The sequence below is a fragment of the Trichoderma ghanense genome, assembly GCF_004382785.1.
Source record: "Trichoderma ghanense strain CCMA-1212 chromosome Unknown scaffold_4, whole genome shotgun sequence".
Taxonomy (NCBI): domain Eukaryota; kingdom Fungi; phylum Ascomycota; class Sordariomycetes; order Hypocreales; family Hypocreaceae; genus Trichoderma; species Trichoderma ghanense.
The window spans coordinates 1,822,583-1,838,979 of NW_027395667.1; the positions used below are offsets into that span (position 1 = coordinate 1,822,583).

Sequence of the window (16,397 nt, forward strand, 5' to 3'; positions counted from 1 at the left end):
CATTTGCATTGCACAGACACAATATGTATGTACTGCATCTTAGCAAGCCTGTCTTGTTGCTCATCAATCGATACCATTCTGCTTTCATCATGAAAACATTTTTGAAACAATCTTGAGCATGTTGTGAGGTTTTCCCTCGTCTCCCAAAGAATTGTTCGACTCGGTCAAAAACGGTACGCATGCCTCCTCACCCGGGTCAAAATTCAATGACAACCTTCCCGACAGCATCCCCCTGTCGCGTATAGTCGAAAGCGTCCAATGACTCGTCAAAGCTAAAGACACGATCGATGCATGGCTCGGGCTTAAAGTGCGGCTGTTTGAGAAAGTCCAACAAGTCTTCCAGATCGCCCTTTGACCCGACCTGGATGCCACTGTCAAGGGGGGGGGGGGGGGGGGGGGGGGGTGTGTGAAGGAGGAGGAGGAGGATTGCGCTATGACTGATGGAGATGTAAAGCATACGACTTGCATATGCCATGGCTTGTTGCATTGCTCTCCTGCACACTGCAACTTGCTTCCACTCATTGATATTTTCCTTCTTCTCTCCCCACTCCTTCTATCTCGGTGTGCCTGCTCTGGTTTGCTTTTGCCGGATGCATCCCTCCCTGCATCGCACACTCAGGATATTTTGGGGCCAAAGCAGCTGGAAAAAATGATGTCGAGAGGAGAGGACCTGGGCCCAATCGTTCAGTTGAACCAGGAAAAGAGCCTCGGCAACGGGCTCACTTCGCTAGGGCTGAGCTGACGTGGACCATACCATTGACCAGCATCAATATCGATCTGGATAGCCTCTGTTCCACCATGGTCGCCCTTTTACCGGGTGGGTTCTGAGCGGTAGTTCCCGGCCGATCACTTGGTTGGTACCTGTACATCCCGAGTTGCCGCCTTGCCCTGAGGCCATGGTTCACCCCCCTGGTCGTTGTGGCTGCAGCACACGCAGGCGCCTGAGAAAAAGGCTCCCCGGTTTCAATCCATGTTCGGATGGAGCCCTTTGAAAATTGAGGCGGGAGGGCTCGCGAATCGGCGAATTAGACTCCTGCTCTGGCTGCTTGGGCAGGCCGGCCGAGACCTGTTCCGTGTCTTGGTGGGGAACCAGTGTTGACTCCCATGCACCTTTGCATGTCCCCGAGACGGGACGGGGATGAAGCTCTTGTGCCAACTGTGAGCGAGAGAGCCTGTCCTTGGAAAAAGAGGCGTCTTTGAGGCTTGCAATGTCTATCGTGGATGAGTGATGAATGGATTCGAGACCAACGGAGAGTGATGGCCAGAAAATAGCAAACCAAGTGGGAAACAGATGGTCTAGCTGGCGGCTATCGGCAAGCAAAACACCAGCCAAGGCAGGTGGACGGAGTAGATGGGCGGAGATGGCCAGAGGAGCAAACAGACAGACGGATACTTCCCAGCTGTGTCACTCTGACCTTCTTGTCTGTGGTCTCTCATTGCGTGCCTCTTTGTGGCCACCCTCTCCTTCGGGTATAAAGGTCTGGCTTCCTCCCCGGACTTTTTCGGTCGAGAACCCTCGTCTATCAATAATCAAACGTCTCCGCCGTCTTTGAAAGCTTGGTTCGATTCCAGCTGCATCAGCTCGAGCTCTCCGTCCTTGGAGGATCTGTTGCTCTCCACAGCTGCCCTCTTGTCCGATCTGCCGATTCGACACTTTTTCTCAGGCTTGATCCCTGCCCAGCAGCCTGGCATCTGTTCTGAGCTGCTTCGCCTTGTTCACGTTGTTGCATCTTCGTCTTTCTCTTCTCCCACTTATTGTGTTGTTTCTTCTCCTGCTCGTCTTCCTCTTCTTCTTCTCGAACTAATTCGCGTCTTCCTCTCCTCCCTCCATCTGCTCTTTCTTTTCGCCGCACCATCTTACTGTCTTTGTATCTGATCTTCTCACCATGTATGCCTCGCCCCCTCGAGATTACCAAACGGGCCGGGTGATCAGAAAGAAAAAGCCAGCACTGCCTCGGGACGTGTGCCGTGTCTGCAACCACTTCCAATACCACGAAGACTATGAAGAGGTGCACGCCAGAGACGGCTGCCGCACCTCGCGAACTGAGATTGTGGGCGATCCTGAAATGTATGTGATCAGGATCCACACGAGGGATCTTCTCCGTGATGGCGACGATGTCGAGGATGCCAGCCGGCTCCGCAACTGTCCCTACTGCCGCTTGTTATACGACGCCCTCAACCTCTTCTTCAACGATGCGTCCTCGAACTGGATGAGCGATGCTAAGAGGGATTCGACAAGACGAGTCCGAGTCAGGTTCCAACAGGGCTCGCCCCTGGTCTTGGCTTGCGACGACGCCATCACGCACCATTTCGAGTTCACGTATATCCGGGGCGATGTGGAAATCTTCTCCGCGGACTGGGGCAAAATGACCACGTCCGATTTCCCAACCGCCCTGCTGGCACCGCCGACGGCGACGGAATTGCGGGCTGCAGATATGAAGAAGGTCGATGGCTTCCTTCAGTACTGGTTTCGAGGGTGTGCGGGCCGCGCTGATGCCATGGACCAGTGCTACAACACCCCTAACAGACTGCTTTATGTCAACTGGCACGACGATAGAATCATGCTGTGGGAGTGTGAGTCGGAAGTGCCGGGGATGCCGGAGCTATACAGCCCTGCGGATTACGCGACTCTGAGCCACTGCTGGCTCGATGACGACCCAATGCTTCCCAAGCTCCTGACGTCCAACATTGACGAGTGGAAGGAGGGCCGAGCAATTTCCGACCTGCCAGCGGCCGTGAGGGACGCCGCCAGAGTGGCCAGCCTCAACGAGGTCAGCTTCCTCTTCATCGAATCCCTCTGCATTGTGCAGGACAGCCAAGAAGATCTCGATGCGCAGCGCCCTATGGTGGGCTACTACTTTCGAGATTCGATCTTGACCATTGTTGCGGCATCTTCCGCCTCGCCGGATGACGGGTTCTTGTACCCCCCCGAAAGGGATTGGGTCACCAAGACGGCCGACTTCAAGGCTCCTTCCGGTGCCAGCACGACCCTGACGATGCGCAAGAAGTTCTCGCGCCCCGTGTCTCCCTCGGACGCAGTCGACGAGGCGTCCACTCTCAGTCACGTCTCGCCCGGGTCGTTTCGACGAACCGGGCCCCTCTACTCACGGCACTGGTGCCTGCAGGAAGCTCTCCTGGGCACGCGAGTGATCCATTTCACCTCGGCCGGCATCATGTGTGACTGCAAGCGCCACGACTGCACTCGTGAAGGCGTGAAGTGGTACAAGCGGCCTGAAGTGTTCAGGGGGTTGCCGGCTCGATATAGGGCTCGCGACAGCCTAGAGATGTGGCTCGACGCGGTTCAGTTCCACACGTCATGCGACCGACTGCCCGGCAAAGATAGGCTCTCGACAATCTCTGCTCTGGCCGCCATGTCGGAAATGGGCATCACAGACCGGTATGTTGCAGGCCTCTGGTGGGGAAACGTGACCATGGGTCTGCTGTGGGAAGTCAAGTTGCGGCCGGGACAAACTAACACGACCAAGATAACGATGCCGTACAGCATGCAAAAGGCGCCGTCCTTCTCCTGGGCTTCTGTCGATGCGCCGGTGATATTCAAGGACAACTACCCCTGGTACTCTTCGCCCGAAGCGAGGATGATCGGAGGTGGTTCTCTTCCCCAAAGAGCAGACGACCCCTGCGGCAACGTTGACGGGGCCTGGATCCGGCTGGAGGCTTACTTGAAGAAGTGCGAAGTCAGCCAAACACTCGGGGGTGCGGCGGGAGGCCACTGGCAGTTTGTCTACTTTCGCAACACTGACGGAAGCACAACCAAGATGCATCCGTTTATCGGAGACGGCTCACTGGTCGTGGTCAAGGGCAAGAAGGCGGCCTTGGAGCGGCTGCATAGAAAGCGTACCTCCAGGGCGGAGCGTCGTTTGCTCAAGAAGCGGCGGTCAGGGTCAAGATCAGGGTCAAGATCAGGGGCCGAGGATGACAATCCAAACCGTGCGCATGCGTACTTGACCCGAAACCATTATGAGTTCCGGCGGAACATGGTAGGGCCCGGGAAGATCACGGGAGTGGCGTGGGTGATGTGCGTCAGGCGGAGAGGACAATTCGATGAGGAGGATCAAGGCATCACGTTCGACAGATTCGACGGGCTGGTGCTGACGCGGTCGATGAGGTATCCGGGAGCCTTTGAGCGGATTGGCTGCATCCGAAATGTGCCCGATGCATTGCTCGACCCGGCCCACAAGCGTCAAGAGATTACGCTTGTGTAAGGGAAGACGACGACTTTGGGATATGTGCTTCTGTTTCGGGTTTCCATGCGTTTTGTTAGTGGGTGAGTTTCTACACAGATTGTGGCGGGGGGAGACTTGGTCCGTACTGCCATTGAATTGTTTGGCCGACCTTGTCGCTCCTCATCGTTGCCTTTGTACTTTGTCTCGTTTCTTTCGAAATACAGTGAATGATTGATTGACCGCACATTGCAACTCTGTTGATGAAAATGAACCAGTGAGGAGAAGCAACGGTAAGAGGCCAGTGCGATGCTTTCGGAGGCACCGCTGGCCCAACGCTGGCATGGATGCAATACCGAAGGAAGAGATGATCACTGAAGGAAGAGGCTGAGCATCGATCCATCTAGGATGAGTGGAAGAAGTGCAATATTGAAGAGATTTAGAGGGAACAGAGAGAGAGGAGAAAGAGGAGAAAGAAGAAAAGACTCTGTAAGGTGAGGTGAATTACCTTACCTTAGGTAAGATACAGGTACCTACTAAGGTCAAGGTGCGATCCCGAACGCTCCTTCCCAACCAGATGTTGCACGGCATCGACGTGACGTGAGTTTCAAGTTTCTGCCTTACCAAAGAGACCCTACAGGTTACCTTGGGATAAGGTACTGATTAGGTAGTCCTACCTAGTAGTGGTAATACTCTGGGAGGGGGAATTGAACTTTGTTTATGGACAAGATGGGCTCTGATAGGGAGAGATTCTAGATAATGACAGATGATGAATGCGCAATCGCGTTTGTACATGAGATGAACCGTCTCTCCAAGCTCTGAGCACCGAGATGGAGGGTTGAATTCGCTAAATAATCGCGTCATAGAACTGATCCTCCCATATACAGGCACCTATATACACTATAAACGCAACTTCAGTCCTATCAATTCGTCCGTGAACATGTATTTACACACTCCCTCTCCCTACAGCATCATCATCATCATCAACAGCAGCAGCATCTATCCAGACGTAGGAATCACTCCCGTCAGTCCAAAGCCGAGATACAGCGACCCAATGTCGGTCAAACGGCCCGCGTTGTTCAGGAAAGTCGCATTCGGACCCACGTTGGAGACGTTGGACCGGAACGCCCCGAAATAGCTGTACCGCTCCAGGTTGGCGAGGCCGTCCATGTAGTCGGCGCTGGCGTTGAAGAACTGCTGCGTCGTCGTGAGGTCCTGGTTGGCGTACGCGTACTCGGTCACCCACAGCTTCTTGCCGGGGAATCTGTTCGTTCATTTGTTAGTATCAAGAGTTTTTGGCAGGCCATATATATCAGATGTTCATAGTCCAACGTGGGACTGATACCAAGAGAGGCAGAAAGAAAAGGGGGGAGAGAAAGGAAACTCACGCTGCCGAGTAATCACTGATATGGCTCTTCAGCCCGTCAAAGTTGTCATACCAATGCAACGACACGAAGTCATACGGGCAATCCCTTCCAAGCTGCTGCGTGCAGTTCCCCACAAACTGGTGCAGCCAGTCCAGCCCCGACGGAGCCCCCGTACACGCAGGCAACCCAATCCTGACCCCCCTCTGCTGCAGGGGCACAAAGTTGGCAATGTACGCCGTCGCCGCATTGGCCGGCGTCACGTCGCTGCCTCCCCACGCGGCCGGGGCGTCGGGCTCGTTGAAGCTCATGGCGTGGCTGATGGGCGTGCCGCCGTTGATGAGGCTCAGGACGCTGTCGCGAAAGGCAAAGTCCTGCGAAGGGTTCGGCCCAACGCCCCACATCATGGGAACGAACTCGAACTTGCCCTGCGGGATCGAGACATAGTCGGCGCTGGGCAGGTTGCCGTAGTTGTAGTACCAGGTCAGGTCCGAGTTCGTCTGCACCCAGATGGAGTTGTCCTGCAGCGTGGTCGAGTTGGGGATGAAGATGAGGCCGCGCTTTGCGGACCGGGAGGCCTCGGCGAGGAGAGGCGAGAGCAGGAGCACGCCGGCGCTGACGAGGAAGCGCATGGCCATTGTCACAAGAGGGACGGACGAAGGAATAGGAGAAGAAGGGTATAAGTCAAAGACAGGTGGAAAGCTCTGCTTACTTCCAGACCACGATGCCCTCTGCCCCTGGCATTCTGATGGCGTCCAAGAGCCGTCTATATATACTTATTTCTGAGGACCACCGAGTTTCAACTTTCCAGACTGACCAGCAACCAAGCCAAGAATAGCTCCCGGCGTTCCCATCGGATCTTGCTCCCCTGTCCCCGTCATCTTACCTGCGCAAGATGACTGCCATGCCAGGGCCTTGGATTGTGATTATGGGAAGGATCTCGAAGCAGCGTAGGCAACTCCCGTGCCAACCAAGCTCACCAACGGCTTACACGGGACCCCCGTCCTTGAACGCGGCAGGTAATGGCACTTATCGGACCGAGCAATTCGGCGACGGCCTCCTCTTGCGCGGACATGCCAGTGCTTCTTCTGAATTTACCCCTTCGTCTCCCTTCTACTCCTCCTATTAACCATATCTCTTAAAGTTTTCGCTCCCGAGACTCCCCGACCTGTCATATGCTTCGTCTATCCTGCATCACGGCGATCCTCCAATCGGGCCCCTCTCACGAGAAGATTCGATTTAGGGCCGAAGAGAGAGGAGGGAAGCGCAAAAAGCCGGGTTGCAAACGTGTGCGTGTGATTCGGCCCTTAAGGTGCGGATCAAGTTCGTTGCAAGCTTCCTGCTCGAGGCTAGCATGGCCCTTCAACCGACTTATACGGACAGGGGTGTGCACGGGTTCTCGCTGGGATATGATGGTCTCTTGCTTTACTACCAACTGGTGACATACAGGAACGTGCTCAATGAGCGTTTCATTCCGTTTCTTGTATTCCTCATCATGTCTGTCACATATCTGGTGATATACGATATCGGATGTTGTCCAGTTGTCGTCGTCGACTTAAAAGCTGTCAATCCAAGCTAGGGCCTGAGTGAGAGAGAAAAGACGAGACATGAGAAGCCGGATGCCTGCATGGATTGCTACTTTGCTTTCGAACTCACTCTATCGAAGTCTTCCAATTCCTACTTCGTACTCTTTTTCAAATCTCCAGTCCGATAGCTTTAACAACAACGGTCAAATAAACACCTGTCCAGCTTATCCATATTGCACTACCTATACCTACATATCGCCACTGCCAGACTGTCTCCCCCGCATTATCCGGCACATGCTTCCTCTTTTCCTTTCCTTTCCTTTTCTTTTCTTTTCCTGTCTTGACAAGCTGCGTTGCTGTTGCAGCCTGGGGTGCATCAAATATGCAACCGAAATGGTCAGAGAGAACCAACCTGAACGCAAAAAATCCCGCCATGCGTGGGCCCCTTTTCTAAATGGGCTGCACCAAACAGCCAACATCCACATGCAAGTGTTAGACTGCATACCTAGGTTCAGTACGCATCTGATCCTTCTTGCCTTTTCTTTCTTTTTTTTTTTTTTTTTTTTTTTTTTTTCGTTTCGTGTTTCATTTTCGGGGAGATGCGCGGAAACAAAACCGTCCAAAAGTCGCCGGCCCGATGCCAGACAGAAGGAAAGAAAGAAGAGCGAATAAACCTATCATACTTCATGACCGAGAGAGGCAATGCTGCGGTAGCAGTGACTAGACTAGTCTTGTTTGGTCTGACACGGTCAGCAAGCAGCCAATTTACGAACTTGAACCAAGAAAGCTTCTCTACGGGGTTGCCAAGGAATGGCTGGCTAATATGCTGGCGCTTGATCCTACTTTGAGAAATGTTCATAAAGGACGAAGAAAGAAATAAAGAGAAAGGAAAAGCGGGTGGAAGAGAGGAGATAGTGTGTGTCAAGACGATTTCATCCAGAATTTCGTATACTAAACCATTTCCCCCAGAAAAAGTACAGAAAAGAAGTACAAGCAGTCAAAAGGAAGATAAAGGCAACAAGGACTGATACAGGAATGCAAAGACAGAAGAAGAAGGATAGAAAAAAAAAAAGAAAAGAATGAATGAACAAAAAACAAAGCCTAAAGAGAGGAGAAAAGGGCATGAAGAATAAGAATACATGAAGAAGAATGAAAGCAAAAGGGAAAAGTGACGAGACAGGACAAGAAAAGAAGAAGACAGAAGAACCATAGAGTCGCAAGATGGAGCATTTTCCAAGTCTATCTCAAGGTTGCATGCTCTAAAGCTATACCCCAAGCCCAAAATCAATGTAAAGAGGCAAGACAAGGTAGCAGGTAAGGTAGTAGTAGTTAGTAGTCGTAACTATCGGCCTCTACCGGCCGACTCGATCCCTCCAGCGAGATCCTATGTACATCCGTGAGAAAAAATAGTCGAGCTGCATTGCTGATAATGCCCCTTTATATGTATGCTCGCTCCTTCAAACAAGTTTGTTCCCTTTAAGCAGCCAGGACAACGATCAAAGGTCAGCCTTTCTTATAACAAACGCCTTTACAAGCATCGCATTGCATCGCCGTAACAGAGCCAGCCCGCCGCTCTCCTTCTGTTGCACATGGTCAAGTGCCCAGTATACATCGACGAACAGCCGGCACACATATCCACGCCTGGCTGCTGTGATAGTGTGTACTTGCGCGCATCGGGTTGACCATCGTTCTCCCTCGCGAGATTCCGCGCGACCAATGGTAGATGAAAACAAAGCAAAGCGACAAAAAGAAAAAAAAAGTTGAAAAGAAATGTGCGTCACTGTAGGCAAACGAGACAGTCGAGAGGGAGCTTTTATTTAGTCGTAACCAGCACCACGCTGCCAGGGGCTACGTACGCATGCGTTAGTCACGATTGCATATTCTTTCGGGGAAAAGGGGGGGAGGGGGAGGGGGGTTTGAACATACCTCGCGTTGTTTTGTGATCGGTAGCCGCCTGGGCTTGTGTTGCTGTTGCTACCAAACGAAGGACTGTGTCGCATCGCCGACGGTGATGGTGGCGGGTGGCCATATGACGAGTGAGACTGCTGGTCATTGGCCGGGAAGAGCGGCACAGACGGGTTGACCGGCGATACTGAGCGCGCCGGTTGGTAGAAGGGTGCCTGGGCGGACATGGACTGAGGAGCATAGGTCATGCTGCTTGTCGCGTCCGCGGGATGGCGCTGCTCGTTGGACGTGATTGAGGATTCCTCGTCGTCGCCGAGCTTGTAGCCCGCCTTGTCGCCTCTGGCAGTCACCGCCAATGCGTCCAGCTCGGTGGCGGCGTTGTTGTTCAGCTGCGTTTGCGACTTCATGAAGGATGCTCGGTCATCTGCCATGAACTGATATCGGGCGTCGGGGTTCTTGCGGTAGATGGAATAGGCGGTTGAGGCGATCACCATGAGCAAGAGGACCAGGGAGAAGATGGCGTTGAGGACAAACAAGATGACGCCCACCACACCGATTGCCAGGAGGGGCGCACCAAAGACGTTGGTGAAGATGAGCAAGAAGATGGAGTTTAAGAAGTTGATGACGTAAATGGCAATGTTGAACGAGTTGGTCTTCTTGTCCATCCATGGGCGCAGCACCGACGTGGCGATGAGCATGCCGACCTCGAGGATGATGAAGCCGATGGCCTGGGCGACGCTGGTCTTTTGCGCAAAGGCCACAAACATGGCCTTGATGAGCGTGTAGACCAGGATGGGCCCGATGAAGTAGTACGCAGAGGCACGGAATTGCACATAGAGGAAGCCCCATTTGTTCAAAGCCTGAGGGTCGGAGAAGAGGATGTAGGCTGGGTTTCCATGCATGTCAATGGACCGGCGGGCGATCTGGATCACCTTGCTGGCACCCCAGCAGAGCGCAATCAGTGGACAAAAGAAATAGAAGACGGCAAGCACGATCTCGGCGGCGGAATCGGCCTGCGTAAACTCCCAGAAACACAGGATGGAAAGTTGGGGCAGGCCGATGAGGGCGATACGGTAGAGAATGCCCTTGAGAACGGTGCGCCATCCGTTGCGAAACTCGAGGAAGCGGTCCGACTTCATCACGCCCTGCTTAACAAGGGCTTCGCAAAGGGCCTTGAACAGGGTGACGCCAAGCATGGTGAAGATGGCAAACAGCCAGAAGAAGGTCAAGCCCGTGATGAAAAGGTTGGTGGTTTCGATCTTGGCGGAGAATGCCACACGCTGGATTCCGTACACGACGTAGCCGCCAGAGGGAGACAGAATGTTACCGCTTCGTCGCACGATGTTGGCCGCAGCCTTGGGCATCAGGGCGAGACTGCGCTTGAGGATAGCCTTGCCCATCGCAAGGCTGGCATCCAGACCGGCGTCCAGGCCACGCTTTTCAACCGTAACCGACACAGAGCCCAGGGAGCTGAAAAGGGAGGCGGGCGTGCCACCGGTGGCCCGCTGATACCAGGTGAAGATGGTCTGCATAAAGCCCACGTGGATGATGCCCATGGACCACTGGAAGTTCTGGGTCCAGGCTTGGACAATGGGGGGCAGCCCGACGCCGGTCAAGCCGATCATGGCCTGGGCTTGGAAGTAGCCAAACAGGGACAGGGAGAGGGCGGCGACGTGAGCAGCCGTGTTGGAGTGACCGAGACCGTTGAAGACGGCAGAGGAAACCAAAGCGATACCAGCGATAATGGCCGTGGCCCATTTGACACCCACCAAGTTGACCGTCTTGCCGTTGGAGATGTCGGCCTGGACGCAGGCGATGCTCTCTCCGGTGCTGGTGAGGTTGATTCGCACGCGGACGCTGGCATCCAGATCGGGAACGGAGTAGGCGATGGAGGGGATCTGAGAGGCTGCAGAGGCGCTGACGGGGATGTTGAAGGGGATGTTGAACTTGGCGGCAGCCGTCATGGGACACATGCCGGCGAGCTTGATCTTGCACGGGTCGAGCTGGGTCTTGAGGAACGTGTATCCGTAGGCCGAGGCCTCGATGTCGAACATGACGTAGCCCTGGACGGAAGACGTGGCGACCAGCTGAATGGCGGCTGAGTTGTTGTTCGGGGTAAAGACGACGTTGAAGAAACTGGCCTGTAGACCCGAGTTCTCTTGACAGGTGTTGAGGGATGTGGACACAAGCATGTTCTCAGCAGAAACCGGCGACAGCAACGCCGCCATTGCGGCAAAGAGGAGCGAACCGCTCCTCGAGGAGAACCACATTTTGCCGGGTGCGCTGTTCGATGATGCCCTTGTTGCGGTTTATGACTTTGTTTGTCCGGTTAGTTCTCTCTCAGCGAGACGAGACGAGAAGCGGAGGGCTGGACTAGGATAGAATGGAGTTGAGGATTTGTCGGGAGGAGAATCAAGAATAGTTGCGCAATTAAAGAGCCGTTTTCGTCCCGCGCAACGTCTCGAGTGGCTGAGAAAGGCCACGGAAGGTGAAATAAGAAGGGAGATGTTTGCGCCACGAGATCGGAAGACGATGGTCCGGCCAAAGCAAGTCTTTCGTTTAGGAAATTTGATCGTTGTTTGGAGAGCGACTGGCGAAGCTCCTGGTGATGTATTCGGGTCGAAAGAGGCTTACTGACTGGCTCGCGAATCGAAGGCGTCGTCGTCGAAGTCGTCGGAGCGGGAGCGGTTTGGAAGAGCGATCGGAAGCGCCGTGCTTGCGAATAGAAGCCGGCGACAAGAAGGGAGAAACGAAGGGCGAAAAGGAAGAATCAAGATGTATTCAAAACGAGAGAAGGAAGCGAGCGACCATGTTTATCGTGGAGGTAGATACGATCGATGGATCTGTCGCCAAATAATCCATCCACACACGATGGGAGAATCTGGGGGAGGGCAGAAGAAGAAGACAAAAAAAGCGACAGAAAGCGGCCGAGTTCCAGCAGAGGTGAGAAAAGAGTGAATTGGACGGATGGAGCCAGCGAGAGAAGGGAAAACGAGCGAGTGAGCGTGAGGGTGCGTGAGTGTGGTTGCAGCAGCGGACTGGCTGTTACGAACACGCGTCCATGGGTGGTGGCTGAGTCCCCCGACAGCGCCGTTTCAGGGCCGTATGAAGGCGGGATCCGCTCGCAGATCGTGCAAAGCACACAAGCACGGCAGCAGCTTTTGGTTTGGTTCGTGTGTACTGTACAGTATGGGCGGGCGACTCGGCTGGCGAGGATGCGATACGAGGGCGGTAGTGCTAAGATTACTCGCCCTCCGTGCTCCGTACTAGCACTGCTAGCAGATTAGAATGAAATACGGGGCCCTGGGCCTCTCCTGAAAAGAGCAGCGAATGGCACGCTCATTCGACGAGGCGAAACGAGAAGCTGGGGGGGACCCCTGGCCGGGCCATTTTTTCCCCTCTGGCTGGTGCTTGATGTCAGCAAAGCGTTGTTTATTTTTTTATTTTTTTTTTCCCAGGCCAGGCTCAGGGGTGGGCAGCGATCCATACCGTGCGTCTTTGTTTGCGCGTGGTTGTATGATGATGCAGCGAGCAGCCGGCCGGGTCGCCTTTAAAAACGGGCGGATCGTCCACCAAGTTTGTCGACCTGGAGTTTTGTGGGAGGGGATTTGGGCAATTTGTTGATCTGATCCGTTGCGAACAAGTACTGATGCACGTCGTCGCGAGAAGGCCTGTGTGGCCGAAGGAGAGGAGAGGCTGAAGAAGAGAAGTGTAGAGAAGAGGAGAGGAGCGAGCAAGAATGGAGTTTCACCTCTTCTCCTCTGCGTCTTGGCTTTTGCGCGCAAATACGTTGGGAAAGGCGCAGCTTGACCTGCTCCTGCCTTTTGCATTCTGCATTGGCCAGCCCTGGTCAGTCTGTACTTACTGTATGTACGAGGTCTGCCTCCGCGATACCCATGAAGCCGTTGTACTTCACACTGGCCACCAGATGGCCTTGACGAGCTTGACCTGAGAGATGCCAAGCAATTCCATGTCCTTGTCCTGGTCATTGTCCAAAAAGGCTCATCGAGGCCCAAGTTCCACGAAGTTGTTCGTACTGTAAGTACCTAGATACCAATCAGGTACCGGGAACCGCCAACCGCCCCGTCCCGACAGGCAGGTGCATTGAGCCCATCAGATCCAATCAGAGCGTCGGCTGTCGAGCTGGTACCCACTGCCCGCACCACCATTTGAATTGCATCGCCTCAACGGGGTGACAGTCAGTGAGTGGCAAGTGACGGTGACATGCATTGCCTCTCCAACACGGCCCAAAACCTTCGTATCTGCAAGTATCTGTACATCGTCACCATGAGTTCAACCGGCATTGACGCTTACGTTATGCAGTTGTCCAGTGGAAATTGACTGGAGAGCCCCTGCTTGATGTTTCGCACGAAGTGTCTTAGGTAAGTAAGTTGGTGAGATTCTCAGTCTACGAGGTCGTATCGGCGGCCATTCTTCCACTCTTCCACTCTCGACATCCACGAAAGGTCTTGCTGCTCCCCCAGCAGGGCATACCTATAAAGTGTTATCCACTCAACGCTTCGGCAGTCCGGCTCGATCTCGTTTGAGCCTTGCGTCTGGAAATCCTCGGGACTTCCAAAATACCACTGAGGTAAGATGAGCAGCAATTTCCAATCGAACCTTGGCAGCGCCTCGAACCACTGCACAGCCTTCCCGACTGGACTCCTCGTTGCTGCGCCAGGCCATGCGTCCGAGATTTCGGCCTCTCAGAGTAAATACGATGAGCGCGTTGTGAGATCAGATACTTGCTCTCCGAGACTGAGATTCGGTGTCGCTCAGAGGTGCTTGCTCGGGCGACTCGACCCTCTCGGATACGATGACTCCCTCGTTGAGGTTGTACGAAGTGCTCTCAAAGGCGCAGGATGAGATCCAGAAAACTTTCGGGTCTCACCGAGATGCTTCCAATTTCTAGGATACGTGACTCGTCTCTATCGTTGAGGCTATACTCTCAAAGAAGCCCTCACCATTTTTTCTAAGCTCTTGATGTCTCACAAGATGATTGTACAATGATTCAACACTCAGTTGAGGCTGTACACTTAGAAGCAAGATGAATTTCCGAAAATTCTCGGTGTCTTGCAATGCTTGTACAATGATTCACCACTCAGTTGAGGCTGTACGCTCCTGACAGCAATATGAATTTCCGATGATTTTCGGTGTCTTACAAAATGCTCATAGGGACCAGCTTGCCAATTTCATCGAGGCTGTCCTGCCAAGCAAGGCAATGCGAATCCCGAAATTTTTCGGTGTCTCACAAAGAGAAGACAATGACAAGTTATTGGGGCTGCGCTGCCAAGCAAGGCAATGCAATTACGAAAATGATCGGTGTTTCACAAAGAACATCATAGCTCGACTGTCTGAAGGCGACTTGCCTTGGACGAAGCAGGATGAACGTCCACAGACTTTCGGTTCCTCAGAGAGCTACGATAGCCCGGCTCCAGAATGCACTTTGGCCTCAGCATGATCAAGTTTATTGTCGTAAGCTCTCCGGTGCCTCGGACAGAAATGAGAGCTCGAGTCTTGTAGGAAGGCTTAACAGAGTTCTGTCAGAGAGAAGAGGAGAAAGCAATATCAGTGCCCGGAAATGTTCGGTGTCTCAGAAAGCTACGATAACCTGGTTCTTGGACGGAACTTTGCTCCTGGATGAGACAAGATCACTGTCCGAAATTGATCGGTGTCACGCAGACATCAAGGTAACTCAAGCCTTTGTGAAACCTTGACTCTTGGGAAAAGCAAGGCCAGCGGCCGAAGATTTTCGGGATTTCCAAACTTCACCAAAGGTTGAGAGACGTAATGCTTCCGGTATTCCATATCATGCCGTTACCGCCGACGTGATGAGACATTTGCGGCCGAAACTTTTCGGAATCTCTCTGTAGGCCACTGACATTGCTCCGTCACTGTTGATGGTAATGAGACTTTGGGATCCTGATGGTGGTTGAGTGAGACGTCCGAAATATTTCGGGCCCCAATCACGTCGGTGATACTCGTCAGTATCAGCTTCTCTCGCTATCCATCGCCGGCTTCATGAGACACTTGCGGCCGAAATATTTCGGAAACTTTCTTTGAGCCAGTAGCAGCTCCTCCATTTGTTCATCGCAGGGGATGAGGCTGAGACTCGGGATATGATGATGGTCCGTTGAGACGCCCGAAAATTTTCGGGATTTCTCTTTGCAGCCTCTCAGCACTACTTCATCTTTCACTGTGGTATTGAGACATTGGACTCATCGATAGCTCAGTAGGACGCCCGAAATATTTCGGGCCCTACAGCAGAGCCGATTCGCCTCGAGATCGACTCCGCTTACCACCGAGTTCATGAGACATTGCGGCCGAAATTCTTCGGGATTTCTCTGTAAACAGTGGTAGCTTTACTTCATCTTTCATTATTGTTGTTGGGAATAAGACATTGTATTTGGTGGCTCGCAAGTGAGACGGTCCGAAATATTTCGGACCCGACCAAGAGCGTTGAGATCAAGCTTCTATCACTGCTATGGCCGACTCCATGAGACATGTGCGGCCGAAATTCCTCGGGGTTTTCTCTATACCATACTATCCTTGAACACTGATTATTTGTATTGATTGCCATGGTTCTCCAGATTGAGACCGCGGAGTCGATTGCCCAAGAGTGAGACAGCCCGAAAGCTTTCGGCCCCGACAAAGAGCGTCTATCAACTTGCCATCACTGCTTACCGCCGATCCCGTAGGACATGAGCGGCCGAACATCTTCGGGATTCCTGTCAAAGCCAATAGCATATCACTTCATGCTACTTGGTTTCATACAGTGAGACATGCGTCCGAAAGATTTCGGGGTTGGAGAAAGAGAGAGGAAAGTTTGCTTGATATCGCGACTGGTGACCTCAGACTTGGAAGATCAAGGTAGTGCTGTGTAGCAGTCTGAGACATTTGTACGCCCAAAGCCTTTCGTACTGCTCGCGACACTACGATTTTGTACGAGCACGAGAATTTTCGGACATATGTACTCTTCAGTGAAAGGCAACCCCAGAGGTGGCACCGAGAAGGAAATGCAATGTCTTGGGTCCGGCTACTGCCGCGCCACTTGCAACTTGCAACTTTCTTACAACTTGCAGCCAAAATCCGGGCTCTCGGGCGCTTTGCCCCGTACTAGTATCTGCCATTGCCATTGTTACAACAGCATATACACGCGAACCAGTCTGTGGAGGATCTTCTTGTTGGCTTCGGATCGTTTTCCATCCGGTGTTTTGGAGCGGGCGGAGCGCAAACAGTCGTTGTTTTATTTTGTGCATGTTCTGAAACATGGAGGCTCCGTACGGGAATCCCCGCTGCTGCAGAGGGTTCAGTGGCATGTTCCGATGCATTGACATGAGATGAGGATTGAAGGATGAGAAGCAGAGCTGCGGTAATACGACCTGTTTGTTGATGCTTTTGGCAGATGGTTTGAGTGGCCA

At 53.1% G+C, this 16,397-nt stretch overlaps 3 protein-coding genes across 3 annotated transcripts; 1 reads left to right on the forward strand and 2 right to left on the reverse strand.

The window, feature by feature from the left end:
- Positions 1–1,886: 1,886 nt before the first annotated feature.
- CCMA1212_004775 (uncharacterized protein) lies at positions 1,887–4,223 on the forward strand (the record flags this gene model as incomplete). The annotated part of the gene is made up of 1 exon (XM_073702065.1): positions 1,887–4,223. One exon carries the CDS (start codon positions 1,887–1,889, stop codon positions 4,221–4,223), a length of 2,337 nt encoding a protein of 778 aa, XP_073559968.1.
- A 957-nt stretch (positions 4,224–5,180) lies between these two features.
- Positions 5,181–6,451, reverse strand: CCMA1212_004776 (Alkali-sensitive linkage protein 1; the record flags this gene model as incomplete). Its single annotated transcript, XM_073702066.1, has 3 exons — positions 5,181–5,445; positions 5,570–6,282; positions 6,446–6,451. 3 exons carry the CDS (start codon positions 6,449–6,451, stop codon positions 5,181–5,183), a joined length of 984 nt encoding a protein of 327 aa, XP_073559954.1.
- A 2,437-nt stretch (positions 6,452–8,888) lies between these two features.
- Positions 8,889–11,246, reverse strand: CCMA1212_004777 (Flavin carrier protein 2; the record flags this gene model as incomplete). The annotated part of the gene is made up of 1 exon (XM_073702067.1): positions 8,889–11,246. The coding sequence occupies one exon, from the start codon at positions 11,244–11,246 to the stop codon at positions 8,889–8,891; it is 2,358 nt and encodes a 785-aa protein (XP_073559955.1).
- Positions 11,247–16,397: the final 5,151 nt, after the last annotated feature.